This window comes from Dermacentor silvarum, chromosome 4 (assembly GCF_013339745.2).
Source record: "Dermacentor silvarum isolate Dsil-2018 chromosome 4, BIME_Dsil_1.4, whole genome shotgun sequence".
NCBI lineage: Eukaryota > Metazoa > Arthropoda > Arachnida > Ixodida > Ixodidae > Dermacentor > Dermacentor silvarum.
The window spans coordinates 74,285,492-74,307,956 of NC_051157.2; the positions used below are offsets into that span (position 1 = coordinate 74,285,492).

At 42.8% G+C, this 22,465-nt stretch overlaps 2 protein-coding genes across 2 annotated transcripts in view; one reads left to right on the plus strand and one right to left on the minus strand.

Annotated features, from left to right (window-relative positions):
• The first annotated feature begins 356 nt into the window (after positions 1-356).
• LOC119450238 (myotrophin) lies at positions 357-13,612 on the plus strand. The gene is made up of 4 exons (XM_037713621.2): positions 357-549; positions 2,646-2,756; positions 3,477-3,560; positions 11,912-13,612. Exons 1-4 carry the CDS (start codon positions 478-480, stop codon positions 11,996-11,998), a joined length of 354 nt encoding a protein of 117 aa, XP_037569549.1. The 5' UTR covers positions 357-477; the 3' UTR covers positions 11,999-13,612.
• Positions 13,613-18,596: 4,984 nt separating this feature from the next.
• Positions 18,597-22,465, minus strand: part of LOC119450239 (elongation of very long chain fatty acids protein 4) — a 75,184-nt gene continuing 71,315 nt past the window's right edge. The window contains exon 9 of the mRNA XM_037713622.2: positions 18,597-20,694. Coding sequence (XP_037569550.1) covers positions 20,545-20,694 — 150 coding nt within the window. The 3' untranslated portion in view covers positions 18,597-20,544. The remainder of the gene's footprint in view (positions 20,695-22,465) is intronic.

The window sequence follows — 22,465 nt, forward strand, 5'->3', positions numbered from 1 at the left end:
CTCAATTCTATGCCACCCTTATCATCCACCGTTCACGGCCCGCTGGTAATTGATAACGCGGGCGGAGCGTCTGTATGACCACCGGTGAAGTGTGAAAGGCACGAGGGACAGCATCGGTGCCTGCAAAAGAGCGGCCCAGGGTTCCCGTGGCCTCAGAGATTTCGATGTTTCGCTCTCAACAGGCTGTCCGCCCTGAGCCTGTCACTTTAGCATCTCAAAGGCTATGCTTTGATCACACTGCGGGTGTCACACATACAGCAGTGACGTCATAGCCGTCATGTTATTCTGATTTGGCGCAAGCCGCAATGATGCTGGCAACGCTGAACATTCAATATAACGGCTGTGTACAGCAGTGGTTTTGTTTTAGCTGTTGGCAACAACGAGCTGCAATTTTCTCAATGAGTGGGCATCCAACTTGAGACTTGCGTTCCGCGCCAGCTTGTGTTACGTCTTTTGCTTTCACTTCAAGCTGTAAAGATGAGCGCCGATTTCTTGTGGAGCCTCAAGAATGGCGACCTCGAACAGGTCAAGGATTGCGTCGAGCAAAAGGTGCGTACTAGTAGCGGAAATGCCGATGCCGCCCTGACACCCTCGGTGCTCTCGGCTTACTGGCGTAGTGGTCGCCCGGGCACCGTTGACACATTATCAGCCGTTTGCCAAAAATATCGTCGTTACGTAATAGTCCTCCGCGCTCTCGCCACCACGCATTTATTATCTGTCTAAACCGGCGGCACCTTTATTGGCTAATTTGCCTTCGATTGACAGTTGCGAATAGCGTCCTGAATTTTCCAGGCGTCGCCTAGCTGGCAAGTGCTGCGATGGTTCTGCTCTTAATATTTTATAAATGAGCTGCAGTCGTACTCCCGCTTTTCGTGCATGTCTTCTTGCGTTTATATTTTAATGGTCTGTGTGAACAAAGCAGTATGAGGTAAAGTTATTGGTGTAACGGTATATGAGCAGCCGGAAGCGTCCCATTTAGACGCGGAACGCGACAGGGGACTTCATTTCGCTCTTTCCTTTTGTTATGTTACAGTAACCCCGGTAACGTGTTAGTTTTTGTTAAACTTGAATTATGACGCTTTCTTAGCTTTTGTAGCGGCCCTCCGTAAGTATTTCGAACTATCAAAATCAACTTATGAAACATCGCTTTACTTCACTTTCGAGAACGCAGGGATGCGTTCTGGCAGACTCATCAGACCGTGTTCTTGCAGTACACCATATCCCGTTTTTAGAGCGAGTTAGTTTAGAATTTGCACATTCGCACATCAGATGTAAATTTATCCTTAGTCTTTTGTGTCTCAAGCTGTGCGCACGAAATCAGCCAGCCATATATATTTTAGTGAATAGGAGCATTTAAAAAAAACTATTTTGAAAGAGGAACTTCGTGTTACTTGTTTGCATAGATTGTCATGCATATACGTACCATGAGTTGCTGTTTTGCCGCTTTTCATTGAAATACTAAATGACATATTAGAAATCTTTCACAGGGCCGCAGCTATATAAACACAGTGGTTGGGTGGGGAGGGAGGAAATGTTGGAAAGCTGGTGTCCATAAGGTTTTAATGTATGTATATAGTCGCTGTTGTCAACAACTTCCTACTACACAACTGAAATGTTGGTACTAACAGCTCTTAACCTACTCATATGTATCCAGCAGGTTAGCCAGCCCCAGATCTCAAATTGAATTGGTGTTGTAACACTGATAGTTATCTCCAAACAGTGCCTAAATACACGTTCATATATTTTTATTGATGGTGGCTCAATTAGCTAAGGCGTTGCGCTGCTGAGCACGAAGTAGCGGGATGGAATCCTGGCCGCGGCGGCCGCATTTCGATGAAGGCGAAATGCAAAAATGCCCATGTGCTTGGGTTGTCATGCACGTTAAAAGAACCCCAGGTGGTCAAAATTAATCCGGAGCCCTCCACTACGGCGTACCTCATAATCAGAACTAGTTTTGTCACGTAAAGCCCCAGGAGAAAGACTAGCTCCATAAAGCTGCTAGAAAGGGTTGCCGCTAGTGAACTGAGATATTGACACATGTACTTGTTTATCTTTCACCAGTGACGAATTTTCACTGCCTAACAAATGTTAAATGTTATCGCTCGATGTAGGACGCGCCTGCATGTAGCGGAAGTTTCTCAAACGTTATCGATGCTTTTGTCCGTCGTCTGTGGTCACCGATGCTTATGTAATCTGATTGTATGAGCGACGCAAATTGTGTAGTACTTTTTGGAAGACACGCGGGCACCAGGGATTACTCTGGAACCTTCGATGACTCATGTACAAAAGCAGACGTGTCTTATATTGTCTTATATTGAATATTGCCCCAACAATGTAGCATTGTAAAAAGGTATCAAAACAGGGTATTAAACAGGACCCACTGTAAAATGCCATCTTTATGCAAATTCCGAACACAAATGAGTCGGCATTTTAGCCACAATGACTTCCTTATTAGTAAGCACAACACAAAATACAGGCAGCCACACACGTACCAAAATCTGGCAGCCCTCGTAAGGAGGAAAAGCCTGAAAAAAAATAAAAAATCTCTGGGGTTAGTGTCCCACACGTGACAAAGACCTGAATTTGAGAATGGACAAGTCCTCTAAGATCTCTTATGCAGTACCTTAAGTTTCTTTCTTTCTCAGGGCTTGGATGTGAATGCCTCCATTGATGGCAGACCTCCGCTACATCATGCAGCCGACTATGGTCAAGCTGACGTCCTCAGATACTTGATAGACAAGGGTGCCGACGTGAATGTGAGTACCAGAAATGGCAGTACAGCCTTTTGCAGGTCAGGTGAAGCATTTTTACCTCTGTGTTGAGAATGAGACTTGCACTGAAGTGGTCTCATGAAAGCTAAGGTGTGAAGTGAAAAGAAATTTAAAAGAAAGAAAAAAAGAAAAGAAAAAAAAAACTTCTTTAAGCAGTGCGCTGCACGAAGTGAGATGAATAAAGGGACCCAAGAGGCTCAATTTTTTGTTAGTCACAACCATACAAATAACAGACAATGAAGCCAGAGAAAGCATAGGTGATGTAAATTGTTATGTTTAATTGGCACATTAAAATAATCAGGTAAAGGAAAATGAAAGTGGACAAAAAAAATAGCTTGCCGGCAGGTGGTCTTTCATGGGCCAATAGGGTGGAAAATTGGGTGAGTTCGTATGACTGCATCTTGTAACAGCGCAAACAGACAATGCACAAAGCTTACATGGGGCCTTGGAGTATGGTGTGTGCACCAGCAATTTGAGTTAGGGTTGCATGATAAATGTGGATACGAGAAGACCCAAGTCGTTCCTTCACTATTTTCTGCCACGCAGGCCTAATTCATGAATTGATATCTACTCACCCAGAGCATGTTGCTTTCTTTCTTTCTTTTATGATGCATGTAATGTCAGCTCAAGCAGGCCATTTGTAGTTGCACTTAATGTCTGGAAGGCTGCAACAATAGATTGCCATTGCTGTGGCATCTTTTTCAGGCTAAGGACAAGTATGGAATTTCAGCTTTGCTAGCAGCTATATGGGAAGGCCACACTGCCTGTGTCAAGCTCATGGTGGAGAAGGTGAGACCCTTTTACAGTGTGGCACTCTTGACTTCATGTAGCAGCCAAATACAATCTTTTGATGTGGCAGGACTGTAGTGATACTAGCGGCATGTCACAACCTTGCAGAACATGTTTCCTGTGTTCATCACTCTAATGTTTACCTATCTTTTGACAAGTTCAAGGTATTGTCGCTTGTGTACACAGCTCTTTATCACTAAAAATGCAGCATCACTATGAAACTTGTCTTGCTGAAAAGTATTGAAGTTGCTTGTCACACTTGTAATCTGTTCTTAATTGCACTTAGAGAACATACAGTACTTTAGATATTTGTTCTAAGGAACAACCTACTAGCACTGGGAATGCCATGAGAGTGTGGAAGGAAACCTCTCCAGTCCCACCCAGCTGTCCTGTGACTGAAAATGCACACCTCATGATTTGGCACTTGCTGCTCTGTAACTCAAGAAAGAACATGTAAAATTGGAGTATATGTTGATCCAGAATTTAAGTCAGCCCCTTGCATTCAGGTAAATTTTTTTAAAATTTTTGGGTGCAATACAATTCACTGCAAAATGCATTTTAATTTGTCAGTTCACTCTTATTGTCAAGAGACGAAAACCACATGTGTGACTTGTCTGAACTGACAGGATTCTTGTCTGGGATGGCCACTAGTTGCTTTGGACATCTTACAGCTTATCATTTTCGGTGACGTCCAAGACGTTTGTTGTCAAAACTTACAGGCAAAAGCAGCACTGTCATCGGGCAGTGAGCGGCACGCACCCGAGGTGCAGTACTAATAATCACTGCATCCATTTTCTTGTCGTCCTGCTTATGAGCTTCAGGTTTTTCGCACCATGTTTGCAGTCTGTAGTGGCCAATGATACCTCGATTCCACGTTGCCGATTTGTCCCAGCTGGTAGTCACTCTGATAGTAAAGCGCTAAAAGCTCATCTGCTCCGACGAAAAGACAAGCCTTTCCACTTCATGAAACCACACATTTAAAAAAGTGTATTCAATAGCTTTTGCAATTATCAAATCTGCCATTACCAGGAGAACTTATGCATGATGCTCTGAAAGAAGTACCACCACGGTACGGTGTCTTCAGTATGAACAGTGCACTCTCGCGAAAGAAAGCTTTCAGTGGAAGTCGACAGTTGCACCAGTGCACTGTCTGTTCGCGAAAACCCTGAAATTGTGTGGTGCTGTTATGCTCCCATTCATTGCCGCATATTCTATCTCATCGTTTCCAAATGCAGCACTAATGTTTGGTTGAGACCTGCTGATATTGCACCCTGAGGCGGTATTAAAGTATGCTTGCCCAGGGGGGAGTTTGTCAAATTTACGATGCCAACAACAAGCAGCCACCTAATTTCCACTTTTTTTTTTGCCTGTAGTGGCCAGAGGACCATTCAAATTATGTCAAAGACTGCTGTATAAACAAGAGGGCACTTAACCACTAAATTTTGGGGGAAAGCTCTACATCTATTCCAGTCTCTGTGGTACTTACAGCATGGGCAGCTTAATATCTGAATGACATGAACATCTGTATACAGTGGAACCTCGTTAATACGATCTTCGCGGGGACCAAAAAATTAAACGTATATCATGCAAAAATCGTATCATCCAAAGCAAGCCCCAAAACATAAGAAAACGGGCTTACTTAGTGACAAACTCACTAGCAAAGCTTTCTGCGGCGTCGAGTGATACTACTCCGCATAACACGCGTGTTATGCGAAGCAGCATCACTCGACATTACACGAACTGCAGCCAACACACTTTTATTGAGCAACTTTAAAGTAGCTCGTCAGTTTTTGTTAAACTTCCTTTTTCTTTTTCGAACTCCATAAAAAGTTCTTTTGAAAGTTAAAAAACGAGGCCAAGAATTTTGAAACAAAGGAGCACCGTAGAGCAGCGTGACACAACGAGCGATATGACTGGTGGACAAGAGCAGGCGCTTTGTTCACCCCCGTCACCGCATTAATACCTCGACTGAAAAGCCAACCAAAACAAGCGCGAGCGAAAGCTGACACGAGCAGACGATACTGCAAGTGCGAAAATAGTGGTCGGGCGGGTCCGCATGACACCAGTTTCCCGTGCGTATGTCAATGAGGGGCAGCTCTCGTTGGTCTGCTTCGCTCGCGGATTGTTTGCCGCTGGGGTGCGTGGCAATCTAAATCTGTCCAGGACCGATTCCTCCCACAGTACGAAAAACCTACTTTGCGACAGCTTTGGTGGCGCACATTTTGCCGCTACCGGCACGCAGCGCACGTTTTTCCGCTAGTGTTGCCGTCCCTTGACACGTTGTTCGTAGGTCGTTGGAATGTAATTTAATCTAGTACACTTAAATATAAAGCTACAAGTTTCAGAAATACCAGTTTGCAATCGTATCAACAACATGAAAATAAATTGCTCCTATGGCTGGGAGCAATTGGCTGGGAGAAGAAAAAAAAATGTATCACCCTGAAAAATGTATTGCGCAGAATCGTATCAACGAGGTTCCACTGTAGTCATTCCCTTTGCTGCATGTAGCCTAGTTTTACTTCCTACTTGTATTGCTGAGCTGTTAACTGTGAGGGCAAGGGGCAAGCTGCATTGCTGTGAACTTTGTACCAGCACTGAAAGTAATTTTTCGTGGCTGCACTTTGAACACCTGAGATTTCTTGAGATGCCCCCCCCCCCCCCCTTCTCCATTTGCATTTGACTTTATTACAACACTGTAGTGTAGAACAGTATTTTGTCTGCTAGGTGCCTGTTAGAAACTCTGGATAGCTGGAAACTCTAAATGCGTATGGTCGACCGATTCTTTAACAGTACCGTGCGAGCGTCGACTAGCCGGCCATTGGGCGCCTTCTAACAGCGTGAGGCGACGGGATCAGCAAGGACTTGTTGATCTCTTGCTGATCTCGTTGCTTTGTGCCACTAGAAGGCGTTCATTGGCTGGCCAATCGACGCTCACGCGGTACTGTTAAAAAATTGGTCGAATGTACTTTGCCTCGCAAGTGCCAACCGTCATTGCTCTTTTCTTTGACTTCAATTCTCCAATGTGCTATGGCAAGTTCTCATGTCTGAACAGTTCAATAGGAGAGCCCTGGCTATATGGTGCCACTGTTTAGCTCAAGTGGCTAAATTTTTCTCCCAAGTTCATCATGCCCGATGCTGAAGCTCCATGTTTGTTGCTACTGTGTGCAGGCTGGAATGAAAAATTTGTTAGCATTTTATAAATTATGACAGAGTATGTCGCAACGAAAGTGTCCAAATACTGCTTTCTGTGATTTTTGAGAAGATGCTCTCACATCTGTCTCTTACATTGACGTCAGCTCTACCATTGCTTCTCACATGCATAGTTAAAATAGAACCACTCACCCCTCTCCATCCCCTCTACACCTCCATCCATTAATGGGGCTGCAATCTCAGTGCCATTTTTATGAGTAAATGATGCATCAAAAAATACAACTTGTCAATTTCTGGGTGCAATTACAAGTGTCAGCACTCCATGCACGTCGGTGTAATACTGATTACTGCCAGCGGAGCATATATTTCATGATAAGCACCAAAAATGAGGATGACGACAAGAAGCAAACAAACAGGCCACAAACTCAGCCCCTTAAACTCTAATAGCCACATCAACAACACACAAATTGCCAAATGGTTTCAAAATCTTGTAAATTAATACAAACGGCAGCCGTTATACAACCATTTGCTTCTGCAGCATTAAAAAAGTTATACTTCTAAAGCCAAGTGTCACAATTTCTGATAGTGTCCATTGTTCATTTGAGAATGACAACTGCAAATGTCCATAATGTGCATTAGGGCTTTTCTGTTTGCACTGAGTCATGGCATCTATAGCTGGATGGTAGCAAGCTTACAAGTACAGTTGACGACCGGTAATTCAGACTTGGTAGGGACTGCCTAAAAGTCAGAGTAATCAAAAGTCCAAAATGACTGACTTGCCAGAAAATAAGTTTCATTATTCCACCAGTTGCCAAAAAGCTTGTCAATATGTTGCTGCACACACATGGATTCACCAGAAAATGTGTCTTTATTCCATAAGTGGTCCATAAAGCTTGTCACTATTGCTGCTTGCATGGGTGCAAACATTCAGTATGTCGCATACCAGTTGCCACTCAAGGGGGTGCAGTGCGTCTGGTGAGGAAGGCGCTAAGCGTTGCCGTGTCGCTTGCTAGTTCGCTCTGAAGCGGAGGGGCTTATTGGTATGCTTCGAGTAATCTGGTTTAAGGGGAGACACTCCTCGAAACAACTTTTTTTTTATTACTTGTGCTAGAGGTTTCATAATTCAGCCAATTATAAAGTTTTCTATGTAGATTTCAAATATGTCATTAGTTTTTGTGTAGCTGTTAAGGTTTTGAGATATGTGATGCACAATGGCAAAATCTAGCCATCTTTTCGGGGACTTTTTATGTACTAAATTTACACAAAAGTCATCGTGCTGTACCTTGTTTAGCTCTTTGTACATCGCAAAGTGCCGATATCTAGCCACACAGCGTGTACAATTACTGGAACATGCAAAAAATATATATATAACATTTCAACACATTTTTCTCAATTCCATGAAATACAGCTGTACTTTCGCAACTACTGCTGGGAAATATTGCAATTTCAAGTAGATAACAGCACTTTACATATCTTCAAGAGTATGTATGCCAAATGTTGTTAGTATAAGACAATTATTAGTGTACAAGGTTATTTTCATGGGAGAGAGAAACTTTAATGAATAAAATAAAATTTGAGGTTCCGTGGTTTTTATCTTTGGTTTTAATTTTGTCGGCTAAGGCCCTCAATCATTTGTTGCGAGTCGTATCCATCATTGCTGTACAGGACGTGTCATCTCCAAACTGCAAGTTAATGAGATGCTCCCCATTGGATCCTCACTCTTAATTTTTCCCAGTCTAACAACTTGAATACTTCTGAACAGGCAGTGCACTTTATACATATTTGCATTGGAGACATTGTGTCTCACTGCCCGACTACTTTCTTAATCACTATTTTTCCGTTTTTCCTGTGAAGAATTAAGGTAGCTGTGGAATCTTTATACATATTTACTAAGATATTCGCATATGTTTCCTGGATTTCTGGACTATGTAATGTCTCGAAGACTGCTGGTATCTCTATGGAATCAAATGTCTTCTCATAATCTATAAAAGCCATATAGAGAAGTTGGTTGTATTTTGCAGATTTCTCAGTTACCTCATTGATGACATGAATATGACTCTAATATACCATTTCCTGAAGCCAACCTGTTCTCTAGGTTGGCTGAAGTCCGGTGCTGTGCTAATTTTATTGGAAATTACCTTGATGAATATTTTGTTCACTACTGATATCAAGCTAATGGGCCTATAATACTTCAATTCTTTAGCATCTCCCTTATGGATTAGTATGATGTTTGCATTCTTCCAACTCTCTGGTGCACTTGAAGTCTTCAGACACTGCAAATGAAGGGTCTCAAGCTTTTTGAGTATATCTCCTTCATCTTTAATCAAATCGACTGTTATTCCATCTTCTCCTGCCTCTTTTCCCCTGGACATAACTTCCAAAGCCCATCTAACTTCATTGCTAGTTACATAGGTAACTTCTGTTTCCTGATCGTCACTATGACGTAGGTGTTACAGCTGTGCCAGAACCATAAGAACACCTCATTATGCGCCCAAGCTATTTCAAAACACTGAGCATGACCACCAAAGATTCGTGTTCAAGCCAGCTTTGTAGGGAAGTGGCAGCAAGGTAAATAGCCCGAATCATGTTAACTTCTTCCCCAGGGATTTCGAGAGTCGTCGCAGTCCACTCTAGCATTGCGTTCTGCTGCATTCACGTGCAATAATGCACAACCGTATTAGCACACCCGCAATCCTGCGTTCATGTTTCTTCAGGGACTTTTGAGTTGTATATCTAAATACTTATCCCACAAGATTCCAACGTGTGTGTAACCTAGTAGACCGCTCTGGTCACCCACTCTAACCCGACGTTGGGAGACGCCTGTTAATACTTGTTCAATGTGTTTATTTTATTTGTGTGCGGTTTTCGTTTATGGTGGCACAAGTGCACATTGTCGAATAGAAATGTGAAAGCTTCAAATGAGCTCCACGCCACTTTCGAGGAACACCGTAGCTTGAATCTAAGGACACTCTGTTTAAAGTTACTTGAAGCACCAATGTTCTTAGAATGTTACTGCTTTTGTTGAGGACTAGTACTTTCTTGCCTGGTGCTCTAAGTACTACCACCAGGGGATGATTAAGGGGTTTGAGTAATGGGAGTGCCTTTGATACAAACTGCAGTCCGTGAGTTACTGCATCGCAACTGTTAAAATGCGGCTGAAGCACACAAGTAGAGGCCTCTCTGAATTGTTTTTTTTTTTTTGGTCACCTGGTGGCGGCGATGTCTATATTGTTAAGCCATATAAACGAGATGCTTAAGTGGCAAATGGGAAGGAGCGAAGTACATGAACATGCTTACGCGATCGAGACTGGCACTGGAAAGCTGACTAGTTTGATAATGTATTGCAAATGTCGGCCATGGTTACTAATGCATGCATCAACAATAGTGCCAAGTGCCAAGGGTAAGCATGCCAAGTCATTCTTGACTCGAATCCCGAAGTGCTCTGCAAACTGCCATGTCCATGAGGAAACATGCTTGTAAATTCACATCATTACTATTGGTCCTAAAAACTCATTTACTGAGCACTTGTACATAAATCATGGTTATAATTTTTGGAAGAATGCCTGCAAAATGCAAAATAGTAACCATCTAGCCAAGCATGAATGCCGCTTCAGGTACACTGTTGTGTATCGGTGTGGCCGGTGTCACGTGGTTCCTGCTGATGCGCAGTACACAGAAATTTCTCTAGCCTACGCCAGAGCTACACCAAAAATCCTGAACATAGCTGAAAAAGAAATAATGCAAATTGAATGCATGCATTATAGCATTAGACTGGAATTCCATTTTGTGTTCAGGCATCATATACTTCTGCGATAAGTAGCAGGCAGAAAAAGTTTGCTCGAAATAACCATCTCGCACCTTCACGTGTTTACAATACTCAAAATTTTTCTAAATTTAAATGTGTGGCACAATGAGGGGATCAAAAGTGCTGTTAGAATTATTCATTAGGCCAAAACTATGGGAGTAGCCTTCTACGCTCTCTGAAGTTGAATCTACAACTGCAGGAGTTAATGCAAAATAGGAGGATCTAGAATAAAATTGTGATCACTTTCTGCATTGAGCTCCAGATTTGGAGAGTTCTGCTCCAAATCAGCTGCTCCATATTTAAGATTTGCACCTCCAAAAATGCCATTTTTCCCCTGTTAACTTGCTCTAAAATCAAAATCTTCTGCTCCAAAATCAAGAATTTTTTACTCCAGAAGTTGCTGCAAAAGATATCGCAGCTGTACCATCCCTGCTGTAACCGATTGCAGTTACTTTGCTGCTCTGGGTACTGTACAGTTCTGGAGAAAATTCCTCTACTGCCTTTGCTATATCGTCAAAATTCCTGGTGACATGCCCTGCTTATCTTTCACTGTGTACATCTCCTTCTTTTCAATGGCAACTTTCCTTCTAATTCCATGCACCCCACATTTCTTACTGCTTCCTCGAACATTCTAATTTTGTAATTGGAATATTGCTTATTTTGTTTATCAGTTTTGACACTTCAGGTAATTCTATCTGGTCTATGGAGTTGAAACTTTCATGTTTTGTCGTTTCTTTATAAGGTCTTTTGCTGCTTGGGAGAGCTTGCCTACAGGCAAGCTTAGACCAGGCTGTTTAAAAATAAAATAGAATTGTAGCTCAAGAAATCGGGAAAAACAAACCCCTCTTATTGGTAATCAAGTAAAATTTATTTGTTTCTGTCATAGGCTTTCAGACAGTGATGCTTTAGCCCTGAGGCCACAGCTGAGCACATACTTCTCTCATGGCAGCCCCAAGTAGCTCTTTGAGAGTATTGGCATGTGCGTCACATCTCATAGCACGTGTGCATGAGAGCGCAAGCGAGCAAAAGCACATGTGCACGTCAGTTTCCATAAGGTGCACATGCTGTCGCAGAAGACCCTTGTGGCATCTGTAGGTTCGGATGCTGTGGTTAATGGCGGTGCAGTGTCACGTTTCTCCACTGTCTTAGCTGACAGTTCTGGGGCACATTCGTCACCGGTCTGATGTGCGTCTCTTATCGAGATGCACGGTTTCGTTTTGCCGGTTTACAAAGCTTTGCCTATGCTGAATCCCACAGTGCGGGGGATCAGCATAGTATTTTTCTGTAGATCTTGGTGACACCGGCACAAGGTCTTTGTCTCGCTTCTGGGTGGAAAAAAAAAAAAAAACTGCAGAACAAACATATTTTCTGAATTGCATCTTTGTTTCTTGCACAGGGTGCCTCAAAGGATGGCAGGACACCCGAGGGCCAGACTTACCTGGAAGCTGCCGAGAAACAGGAGATCAGGGATCTGCTTCACTGATGCCGCTTCTTGAGAACTTTTGTGAGAAGGGAGGGCAGTGACCCTACACTTTCACTCCAGCCCTTTCACGTTGTGTCAGTGTTCACATGGCCAGTGCGCATTGCCCGAATGTGAGGGGTTAAATATTTATAGTGACAACTCTATAGCTTATGTTTTGTTATTCAGTAGGTATAATGTTTGCATTTGCTTTTCTTTTTTTTTTCGTACTGGTCATGCCTTTTCTTTTTTTTTTTTTTAATTCTGTTTTGAGGTTAAAACCGCACCTTCGCACTTGTTTTTCTCCCTTTTTTTTTCCGCTTCTCAATTGAACATTGTGAAGTCTCCACTTCCCCACATAGCATTTTTTTTATTTATTGTTTTTGTTTGCACTTTCATTGTATTTTATAGAATTCGAGCCGAAGCACCTTAGTTTTTCAGGAGTAAAGTGCCTTACAAGAACGAAACACAACACTGGTCGCAGGGTTCTGGAAGACAGACTAGAAAACAAAAGAAAAACGCTGCACTGTTGTCACGTGACATGCGACACACATTTGAGTGACTCAATTGCGATGTTTTAGTCAATCCTGCCATTTATTCTTCCCCTTGCATTCAAAGTTGTACTCTCTTTCTCTGTTAATTTGAATCCTGCCATCCGAAATGCTTCACATCTTATTTAAGCTTTGTTGCTTAGAGTATATGGAGAAACGTCTTTCCTCACTTCACCTTTGAAGTATGATGAAGGGTATGTGATATCTTGACATTACCTTTAGCCCTAAGGATACAGTCACGTTTAGCTAGTTCAGCCATTAAAGCCTTCCTTGTTGCGGTATCGTAGCTGCCATTGCTTGTGTCTCAGCAATATGTTCTCGAACTTTACATGCTGCCAGTCATTGCACCACACTCTTTCTTGCAATAACAACTAAGTGTATGCAATTTACAATTCTAACAAAAACTGGAAGGCAACAGCTGTGACTCTTTTAACTTACAGAACACATTCTGGCATGCTTTGGTGGCTTTCCACTTTGTTGCATATTGCATGTTTGAATGTAGAATTTTGTCATCACTCAGGTCATGCTACACAAGATTGAAACTATCCCAGTGCAAACTGTCGTAATACCTATTTAAAGATACATATGCCCGAAATACGAATGTATCCCTTTCAACCTGACAAGCATTGCATAGACTGGTGTGTAAAATCGTACAGTGGTCAATATCTGTCTCAGATTGCCCAAATGTGTGTATATAGAAGAGTGTTCGCCATTTATTTTATTTTCGAACCTTTGGAACATCATTCTAGTACTTGGATGTAAGGTTGTGTGCGCAACGTTATGTACACACTTCTTCGGTGCAAGGTGTGTGCACTTTCCCAAAGAATGAAGCTTTATAGGAGATTTTGTGCGCTTCTTGCATTTCTTGAAAGTTGTAACATCTGTCCATTTACAAATAGTTCTCTTCTGCCATTCTATACTTAAGCCACCAATCAGTTAAGGGTAGTCACTTCTTGCTGTGTTGTATTTCTTAGAACCGTGGGAAGGATTATGGTGGCCCCTTACTGATGTTGTTGCATTGCAGTATCTATTGATGTCCTATTTTGCTGTCATTGTGTGGAATAAACGTGCAAGCTTCAAAGAACAATACTGCTGTGACATACTTTCTGATCAGGGAAATGACATTTTTAAATATGTGCATAGTGTTACTGTATTTTTGTTCATATAACCCGCACCAAAATTCATACCATTTAACAGTAAGGTCAGGGTGCGGGTTATATGCGAATTTCGCCTAGAAGTGCGGCCTCGAGCTGCTGGCTGAAGATATGATTTGGACAAGTCGGTGCATCCACAAATGGAGACTGTTTTTGTAAAGGTTTGAGCGTTGTTGTTTGCAATTAATTTCCATGGATTATATGTGCGGAGATTTGTTTTTTCTTTCCAGCTGTTGTAATTGGAGGTGTGGGCTATATGCGGAAAAATACGGTATATAAACAAACGATGCGAGGCATAAGCGGAGAGTGAAGTTTTGACATACGTGAGCACATGCAGTTCTCAGTTGGTATTACCTTTGCAGTCTGCTTATACTGCAATGTTGATTTATATACAGTAGAGTACCACTAAGACAAACTCGAAGGGACTAAGAAAACCTTTTTGTCCAACTAGAATGTATCACAGAATGTGCTAAAATCAAGAAGGCAGATGTAAAAAAGAAAATCCGAGGACATCTAAGCACTTATAAGTTGTGAATGCGAAAGCATTAATGTCAATTTGAATGCCGCTGAGTGGTTTTCCGAGTTACAAAGTCCTCGCGGGCAAGCGAACACATTTCGACGCTTGGTGTGTTTTGATTTGGTCTTACCAAGGCACAGTTAGAACGAAGGCGAGTGCTTGCACAGAGAACGTGCGAATAACGCAGGCTTCCGAGAGCGAGGGGGACGTGTTGTCACAGCGATGCCCTCTCCCCTCGCGCAATACCGTGGCAGCAAGTGTTCCCTTTCGCCGGTTCTGCACCGTTGAGGCCTGAGTCAACAAGCGTGAGCCAGCGTCACGAGAACGTGATGCGTGCTTGTGACGTGGTGTCGCAGCCAATGTGAAGTTTCGCTGCTACAGATGCCGCCGTCTTTTTCGCTCAATGGGTCATTTGACGCGTTTGCATCAAACATTTATTATTGTGATAGCAATTATATGGACACTTCAACCGGATTTCTGCCGTCGCCGTCGCCGTGAGGTTCCCTATAAATAAAATCTTCACCGCGCGCCGTATGCCCGAGCGGAAGCGTGCGGGGACGCGCACTATCACGGAGAGCGAACGCACTCAATCTCCCACGCGCAAGCAAGGAAGCAGGAAGCCGGTGCCGGAAGGAGCGGGGGGGGGTGGCGCACTTCTACTCTGCCAACAACCGCGCTCGTCGCTCGCCTGCACCGTCTCTTATCTCCACACGGCTCTGACCTTTATGCGCCGTGCATTCGCCGCTCAGTTTCCGTTGAAGCGATAGACCGCACGTACCTTCGCCCGCTGCGGCGTATGCTTGCTGCCAGCGTTTTGACAGTCGTTGTCTGCAGTCATTCAGTGTGATCTATTCATGTTTGTTTGTGCGCGCTCACACCACGCTTGTTCATTCAGTTAGTAATAGTCGGGCCACATTTTCCAACGCACGCTACACATGCAATGCTGCCCGGATCGGCAGTGCAGCGCTACAGGTGTGTCCCTTCGCACGCGCTGCCCACGGGAAGCGCTTCTCATCAACACCATCGTTTCACACGCGCCTTCTCGTGGTCATCGAGTCTCTCTTCATGTCGGTCTACTTACACCGCAGCACACCTGCTTACTTAATCAGCTCATGTTTACTACAATTCATGTTGCTACCAAAGCCGCTCACCTTACTTCGTATGACATTGCTGTGTTGCTATCGCATTCATTGCTTCACCCTTAGGGCGAAACTGTGACATTTTTTTTCACTTGCATGACTCAAAGCATTGGTTCATATATTCCTATATTCGGGTCACTCAGTAATCTTTGCTGGCACTTTATAAATCTGTGTATCTCAAGACTGACATTTCATCCTATTTGCTCAAAAATGCTTGAATGCCCACCTGTTGAAACAGTGTGCCAAAGTATTCAGGCATTGCCAGCTGCATTGTGTGAACACCACTTTTCTCTAGCTCCTTGACTGTGTTTTCCTCATCATCTTTATTAGCCTACAGATGCACATCGAGGCCCTCCTCAGTTAATGTTTCCATGGTGTCTGCCCTGCATTTTTTCACATCATCAACACAGGTCAGTTTATGTGTATAGATTCTTGTTTCTTGTCTTGTCTGCTTATTGCAGAGCAAGAGGTTGCTCCGCCTCTCTCGCAAAGCCAAGCAGCAAGTGTCACTGATTACCATAGAAGTTTGACTTAATTTTAAGCAAGTGGACAGTTCATGTTAAGCAGATTTTTGATGCATGGGGTCTGTGGGAAAACAACCAAGCACCTGAACATTGTGCAGCATATTGGAAGATACCGTTTAACTGGGTTCATCTAAAGGACACTAGAGAGAAACACTTGATCAGTTTACACCGGTAAAGTATTCTTTCAAAACTCCCAGGTTTGTTAATTTCGCAGTAAGAGAATGTTTAGTAGAAAAAATGAATGCCACACTTCCATTTTTAGATTTCTCACTGAAACCTCGGTACCAGTACGTCAATGTGATGTCACAGATTTCAAAGTATTTTTTCTTTGGAAAACTTTTACTGCGCCATAGCCAAACTAGCTAAGTGTCTTGGATCCTTTAGAAAGCAATATTGTCCCTCTTGACAGGTGAACTAACTAGGCCTTAGCAGATGCCGTCAAAATCTATGACGTCATGGCTGGCTGGTGCCAGAACATTAAGGTGACGTCCGCACCCGTCCTTCTTTTGTTCATTTTTTTTCGGTCTTGTCAAACCTCCTGTCATGGTAAGAGTGGCTTTTTTGGTACTTTAAAGAGGTAACTCACTAATACAGCCCAACCTATTTTTCACTTCAGTGTCGTTTTAACGGGTGTCCACTGTATTTGTGGAACCAGGGCTCTTGTACTTAATCCATTACTTTCATAATTTCTTCACCTAGTATGCTTTCTGGCTTGGCGAAATGCTCTGTCTGGGATGGTTTGTCATCACAGCTGATGACGATTTCACATACTTGTATGGCGATGATCAGAGATGCTGAAAACCTGCACTGGCATTTCTCATAGCACTCTAGCACTTCTCATCATTGTCATCATTTTCATTGTGCCTCCACGTAAGGTGCTTAACGTTGGCTCAAGATTACTAAAGAACTACACTCGGTCCAACTGCTGTAGGAATTGTGAGTGTGTGGATTTTTTTTGTTAGGTGGGACAAATTTGTTGAGCACGTTTATTGAGGCTTACTTACAGTTGTTTGCTGTTCCAGTATGGCATTTTCTTGCCTCAAAGCCTTCCTTTAGTGCGCTTAAAAGTGTTTCACAATAACAAGTACATAATCAATTTTAGCTTGTTTCTATTCAGCAAAAAAAAAAGCTAAGGTGTGTTTACAGTGCAGTGGGATTTGTAGTGTTTTCAGTTATGATCTGAAACCAGTCGAGTGATAGTCACTTCAAGTTGAATGACGAATTATTGCCACATAATGAATTTACGATAACAAATTAGCTTTAAAGGCCTTGTCACCAGGCCCCATTGGAAATATTTGGTATGCACTGAAAGTCGTAAAGTGCTGTCCTGGAAACCATTCTATTGCAAGAATTGTCAGGATTAAGTAACAAATGAGATAGAAGCAGAGGCTCTATCCCAGTGCCTCAGTTGTTTCAGCAAGCAACATTCCTTCCCAGCCTTATCCCATTTTAGAACTGAGAGCCTGGATCATGTTCACGTAACAAGCAATGCTTCTGTGTTTATCTTTCTTCTCTCTTTTTCGTTCTTGCTGCACAGTACTTTCCAGCGGCAGTCTTACACGCTCTTCATTTCACACAGGAGCACCCATATTCATACCTGTTAACTCTCCGGAATTTATCCTAAAATTTACGAATTCGGGCTCGTTCTACAATTTTACAAATGGTTTAAGTTTTGGGAAAAACAAGTTCCCTTCACAAAATTGTTTTGCTCATTGATCTCCTATCACACCCTTGAAAGTCTTCTTTCTGATTGTAAAAGGGAACCAAAGGGGTGCCTTCTTCAATTAGACAGTTCGTGAAGCAGGAGAAATCGGCAGCTGCGAAATTGCTGAAAAAGTCACAATGATCTAAAAAACACTGCAGTGCGTTACTTGTCAGTTTGTGGTGCTCTGTGTTTGCTGCTGCCTGTGTGCTGCGTCCAAACCTAAACCATTAATGAAATTCGTATGTACCCCACAAAAGGTGTATGCTCAGGGTAAACATTAATAAAAATACAGTAGTACTATTGTTCTCTTCATCCTCCTGGTGTTATGTACGCAGGATACAAATTTTAAACTTCACAGGTTGGCAGGTATGCATGTTGTTTGCAAAGCTGCTGGCTGGCTACTTGTGTGCTGCAGGCAGGATGCCTGATGTGGTTATCGAGAGCTGTGAGATATTTTCAGACTAGGAGGGTGGCTGCTCTGACAATAAGCACATGCTGGCATTTATTTGAATCTTCAGCTGTTCTTGCAGTGTACAGTCATGTGCAATACGTAAGGGAACACCAAATTCATGTTTAAGCAACAATTACTTGTGATTTACTGATGTCAACCTGATATAACATGTAACTGATGGCTTTCCTGTTGATCATTTAGTCTGATAGAAGACGTTCGTGCGGAGCATGTGTGTTTAGCCGCTGTAGCCTTTTGAAGGCAGTTATATGTTGTTCCCGATCAGGTTGCTCAAGAGGATACATGTTGCCATACTTTTCACAAGCCCTCGTCACCACACGGTTGACACACTGGGCCTGTTCGTGATGCTCATACCTGGCGAGGTGCAGTTTATGAGAGTTGATACAAGAAACCACAAAGACAATTCATACCAGAAAGTTGATCTATATATGAAACACTGTGCTGAAACACAATGTAACATGCCATCCTACTTAGATCGCGATATGCTCCATAAGTGTTCCAGTTCTTTCATTGAGAGGGCTCATGTATTAAAGCAAGCCTTTCTTTGTAGCATCCAGTGGGTTTAGATGCTGTGGCCGGTGGTTGTGATTGGGCTTTGAGAAGAGTGTGCGGGAGCTGAGAGAAGGGAGGAGAGGCAGTGGCCCACACATTGACTGATGGGCACAAGCAGGCCAGGGGAAGGCGTGGTGCCAATCGGTTGACGCAAGTGATGACATAATCAAGCCACAGAAGTAATGTGGAGAGAGTATGCACACCAGCGTCAGTATGATGCATCGGTGCTCGGTTGACCGCATCAGCGGAGTGGACACAAAAACTTCGCTTACACTTGTCCTAACAATGCGTGGGATCTGCATGATTCTTTAATCCATCAGTGCTTTGGTGGCCTGTATGATAATTCATCATACTATCTTGTTGAGCATGCTGAAGTCTATCATATTCTACTTCGAGCATGCTAGAATGTTCTGACCAAACGCTGCACAGACAAACTTACTTTAGCAGGGCAGTTGCCATGATCACTATTCAGACTCACTATGTTCTAGTATAAGAAAAGAGCACTAAATGGTTTGATTGAAAGAGACTAGGCAGGCTTACTGTATTAACATGATTTTATTTCAGTCATGAAGTAGTTGAGAACAGTTTCTAACACACTAAAAAATGCACACAAGCTTGTAAAACGTTTTCATGTTTCCTTTCTTATGTAACCCCATTGTCATGCATTAAAATATGGAGCAAGTTTGGTGTAAAACGCGATATGCAAGTTTATGTGCTTTATTTATCATAACGTTGATTTCTTACCTATCCTATTATCAAGGCAGCATTACTATTGTGAAATCTATTGCCTAGCACGAGAGAACTGTACTTTATTTCTTTTTTTTTTTTTTTGCCATGCAGTGGGTGCATGAGTGCATTGTGACCCTGTAATGCCCAGCATATTTTACATGCTGTACCAAATTCTCAACTTATAACCGCACTTAAAATGAAACAGTGGTGGAGACTGAATGTGAAGGAATGTGCTCTTACGCTTCCCACCTATGCTTTCCAGTCGTCGCTTCCCAGTGCAGTCACTTTCAAGTAACGTTCTTTAGATGGATATTAATTTGAGAATCTGGCCTTGACCATGTGCAGTACGAGGGCATTGCAGAGTTAACAAATGGGACACTGTAGCATCATGGTAATATTGTAGGATGAACTGTCTTCGTATACATTGCTGTGGCACAGTTCTCGCATTCAGGAGCGGGTATTTCTCCCACTTGCAAACACTTCATCATTGTCTTGGTGATCCAGCTCCTGTCAGCAGTACTTTTAGCTGAAATTATATTAGCACATTAATGACAGTCATTCGCCTGAAAGAGGACCCAAGTGTGTGTCACCTCCTAGTAAATACATAGTAGCCAGTACATGTAACAGCACAGCAGATGAGATGAATCTTGCATTGCACAAGGCCTATTTCGTAGCTTCATTTTCTAACTTGCTCTCATGAACTCTGAGAGGAAACAGAATATACAATAAGCCACAATGAAAAACGGTCACTATTGTGGTCACTACGCTTGCAACTCAAATGCTTGCCACTTAAGCTCCAACACATGTAGTTCGCATGAAGTGAGTGAGCCATTGGAAGTGCTGTGAGTAAACAACATAACATTTCTGTTTGCTATAAACACACATGACAGCACTTTTTTTTTTTTGCTTCTGTGGCAAGACACATCAAGCTCCTATTGCAAAACAAAACTTGTCCCAACATAGCTATGTTTCATAGAAACGAGTCTGGGACACTGCTATAACACACTGTCTTGCCTTCTACAGATTGGCTGAATGATGGTAACACGCATATATCACGCGAGCCATGCATGCAGCAACGGCTGTTCTTCCATGCATACTACACTGAGCAAGACCATCCACAATTTGAAATCCTATGACAGTGCGTGGGACCATTGACTGATGTGGCTCTCTGTTGAGTGGTGTAGGGACTGAAAGGAACTGAGTCCATCCCAAAGGCAACGTGTCGATGCCCTAATCCCTCTTCTTGGAGTCACTGTCCATGACCCCCTCCGGAAAGCACATTGTGCTCAGCGAGGGCAAGAGGTATTGCTTGTCGATGGAATCGCTGTCCACTTGGGATAGCTCCCCGAACTCCTTAGATTTGCTTGCCTTGGCTTGATACTGTAGGGGAAACGAGCACAAATGGGCATTGGAGAGTGCAGGGTAGTATCGGCAATGGCAAAATTATGGGCACTTCTGGCATTTACAAACAAAAGACACCAGCACACTTCCAATTCGGCCCTCTGGAAAAGCTTGCCAAATTTAGCAGGCAAGCAACATTGGGAGACGTCACCATTCAGCCTAAACAGAATGCTCCATCTGCCACCACTTTTGCCCACAATCACAATTTTGTGAATCATTTTACCACAAATTATGAAAGAAAGAGAACACACAAGTTTGAGGTGTGTTCCTTTTGAGCATGCCAAGGCGACATCACATCACAAATAAAAGCTTTTTTTTTTAATTGTGTGAACAAATTTCGCTGGCGGTGACTTAAGACTGGATGTTGCATGCGTACCACTGCCATGGTGCAGATGAAATGGCCCTGTGCAAGTAATATTTTGCTGCTAGGTGTATCCCTTTTTTATGCTCAACATATAAGATTATTTTCCTTTTGTGTACAGATTCCAGCAATTGTACTTGCTGTCTGCATACAGTCTTGTATGTTTGTTGAATACATCGATGAAAAGTTCATGTGCCACTTCAAAAGTGCTATACAAGTAATCGCACTATGTACAGCTTAGTTTACATCTAAAGGCACTCTTTTTTTTTTACTCCTCTTTAATAGATGTCTGCCTAGTGCATCATACAAGGTGGTATCTAAATGTTTGGAGACTGGCTCTGTTTTGAAGAAAGTAATTTATTTATGTGCATTCAAACACTGCCACCTCTGAAATAGTGCCCTAGCACTCCCAGAGTTCCTGCCGCTTTGCTAATACCTAGATGTCGTCTTTCTTGAATGAGCCAAGCACCTTTGAGCGATTCAAGCTTGATTTAGGCAATTGTGTCATAATAGTGACCTTTGAGCTGTGTTTTTAATTTGGGAAGAGAGCAAAATAAGTGGAAGCAAAACCTGAGGAATGACCCATCTTTCATGTCGATCATCACTAGGGACGGAACTTAGGTGTACGGGTACGACACTGAGATGAAGAAACAGTCTAAAAAATGGCTAGGTGTTTCCACAGCTCGACAAAGTGTTATACGGTGTTCTTCAGCATTCACGATATTGTGTATCAGGAATTCATCCAAAATGACCCGACTCTGAACAGTGAATTTTACTGCCAAGTTTTAGGGCGTCTCAGGGAGGCCATTAGACGAAAACGACCCTATCTGGGAAGCACGAGGAGCTGGATGCTGCACAACGACAATGCACCCTGCCACAAAGCACTCTGTTTACACGAGTTTCTCGCCGGAAACAACTTGGTTTTTCTTCCACATTCACTCTTCTCATCAGAGTTTGGTACCACTTGTTTCACTATATTCTCAAAATTAAAAACCCAGCTCGAAAGTCGCCATTTGAGACGATTGCCTCATTCGAGCTTGAATCACAGAAAGGTGCTTGAATGGTTCCGGAAAGAAGACGCCCAGGACATATTCACAAATTAGCTGGAATGCTGAATGCTGGGAGTGCTGTATTCCTGCACAAGGGGAATATTTCAAAGGTCGCAGTGTTTTAGTACTCACAAATTGATTATGTACTTTCTTCAAAACAGAGCCAGCCTCGAAACTTTTTGATAGGACCATGTATCAGCCACTTTATTATCCAAGGAAACAGCTGAAGTGTGCAATATACTATATTTACGTAAATATGACGTGTCATTGAATATAACAAGAGGGGGACTTCTGAAGACGCTGTAAATTAAAGAAAGAAAAGCATGACAGCATAAACTGG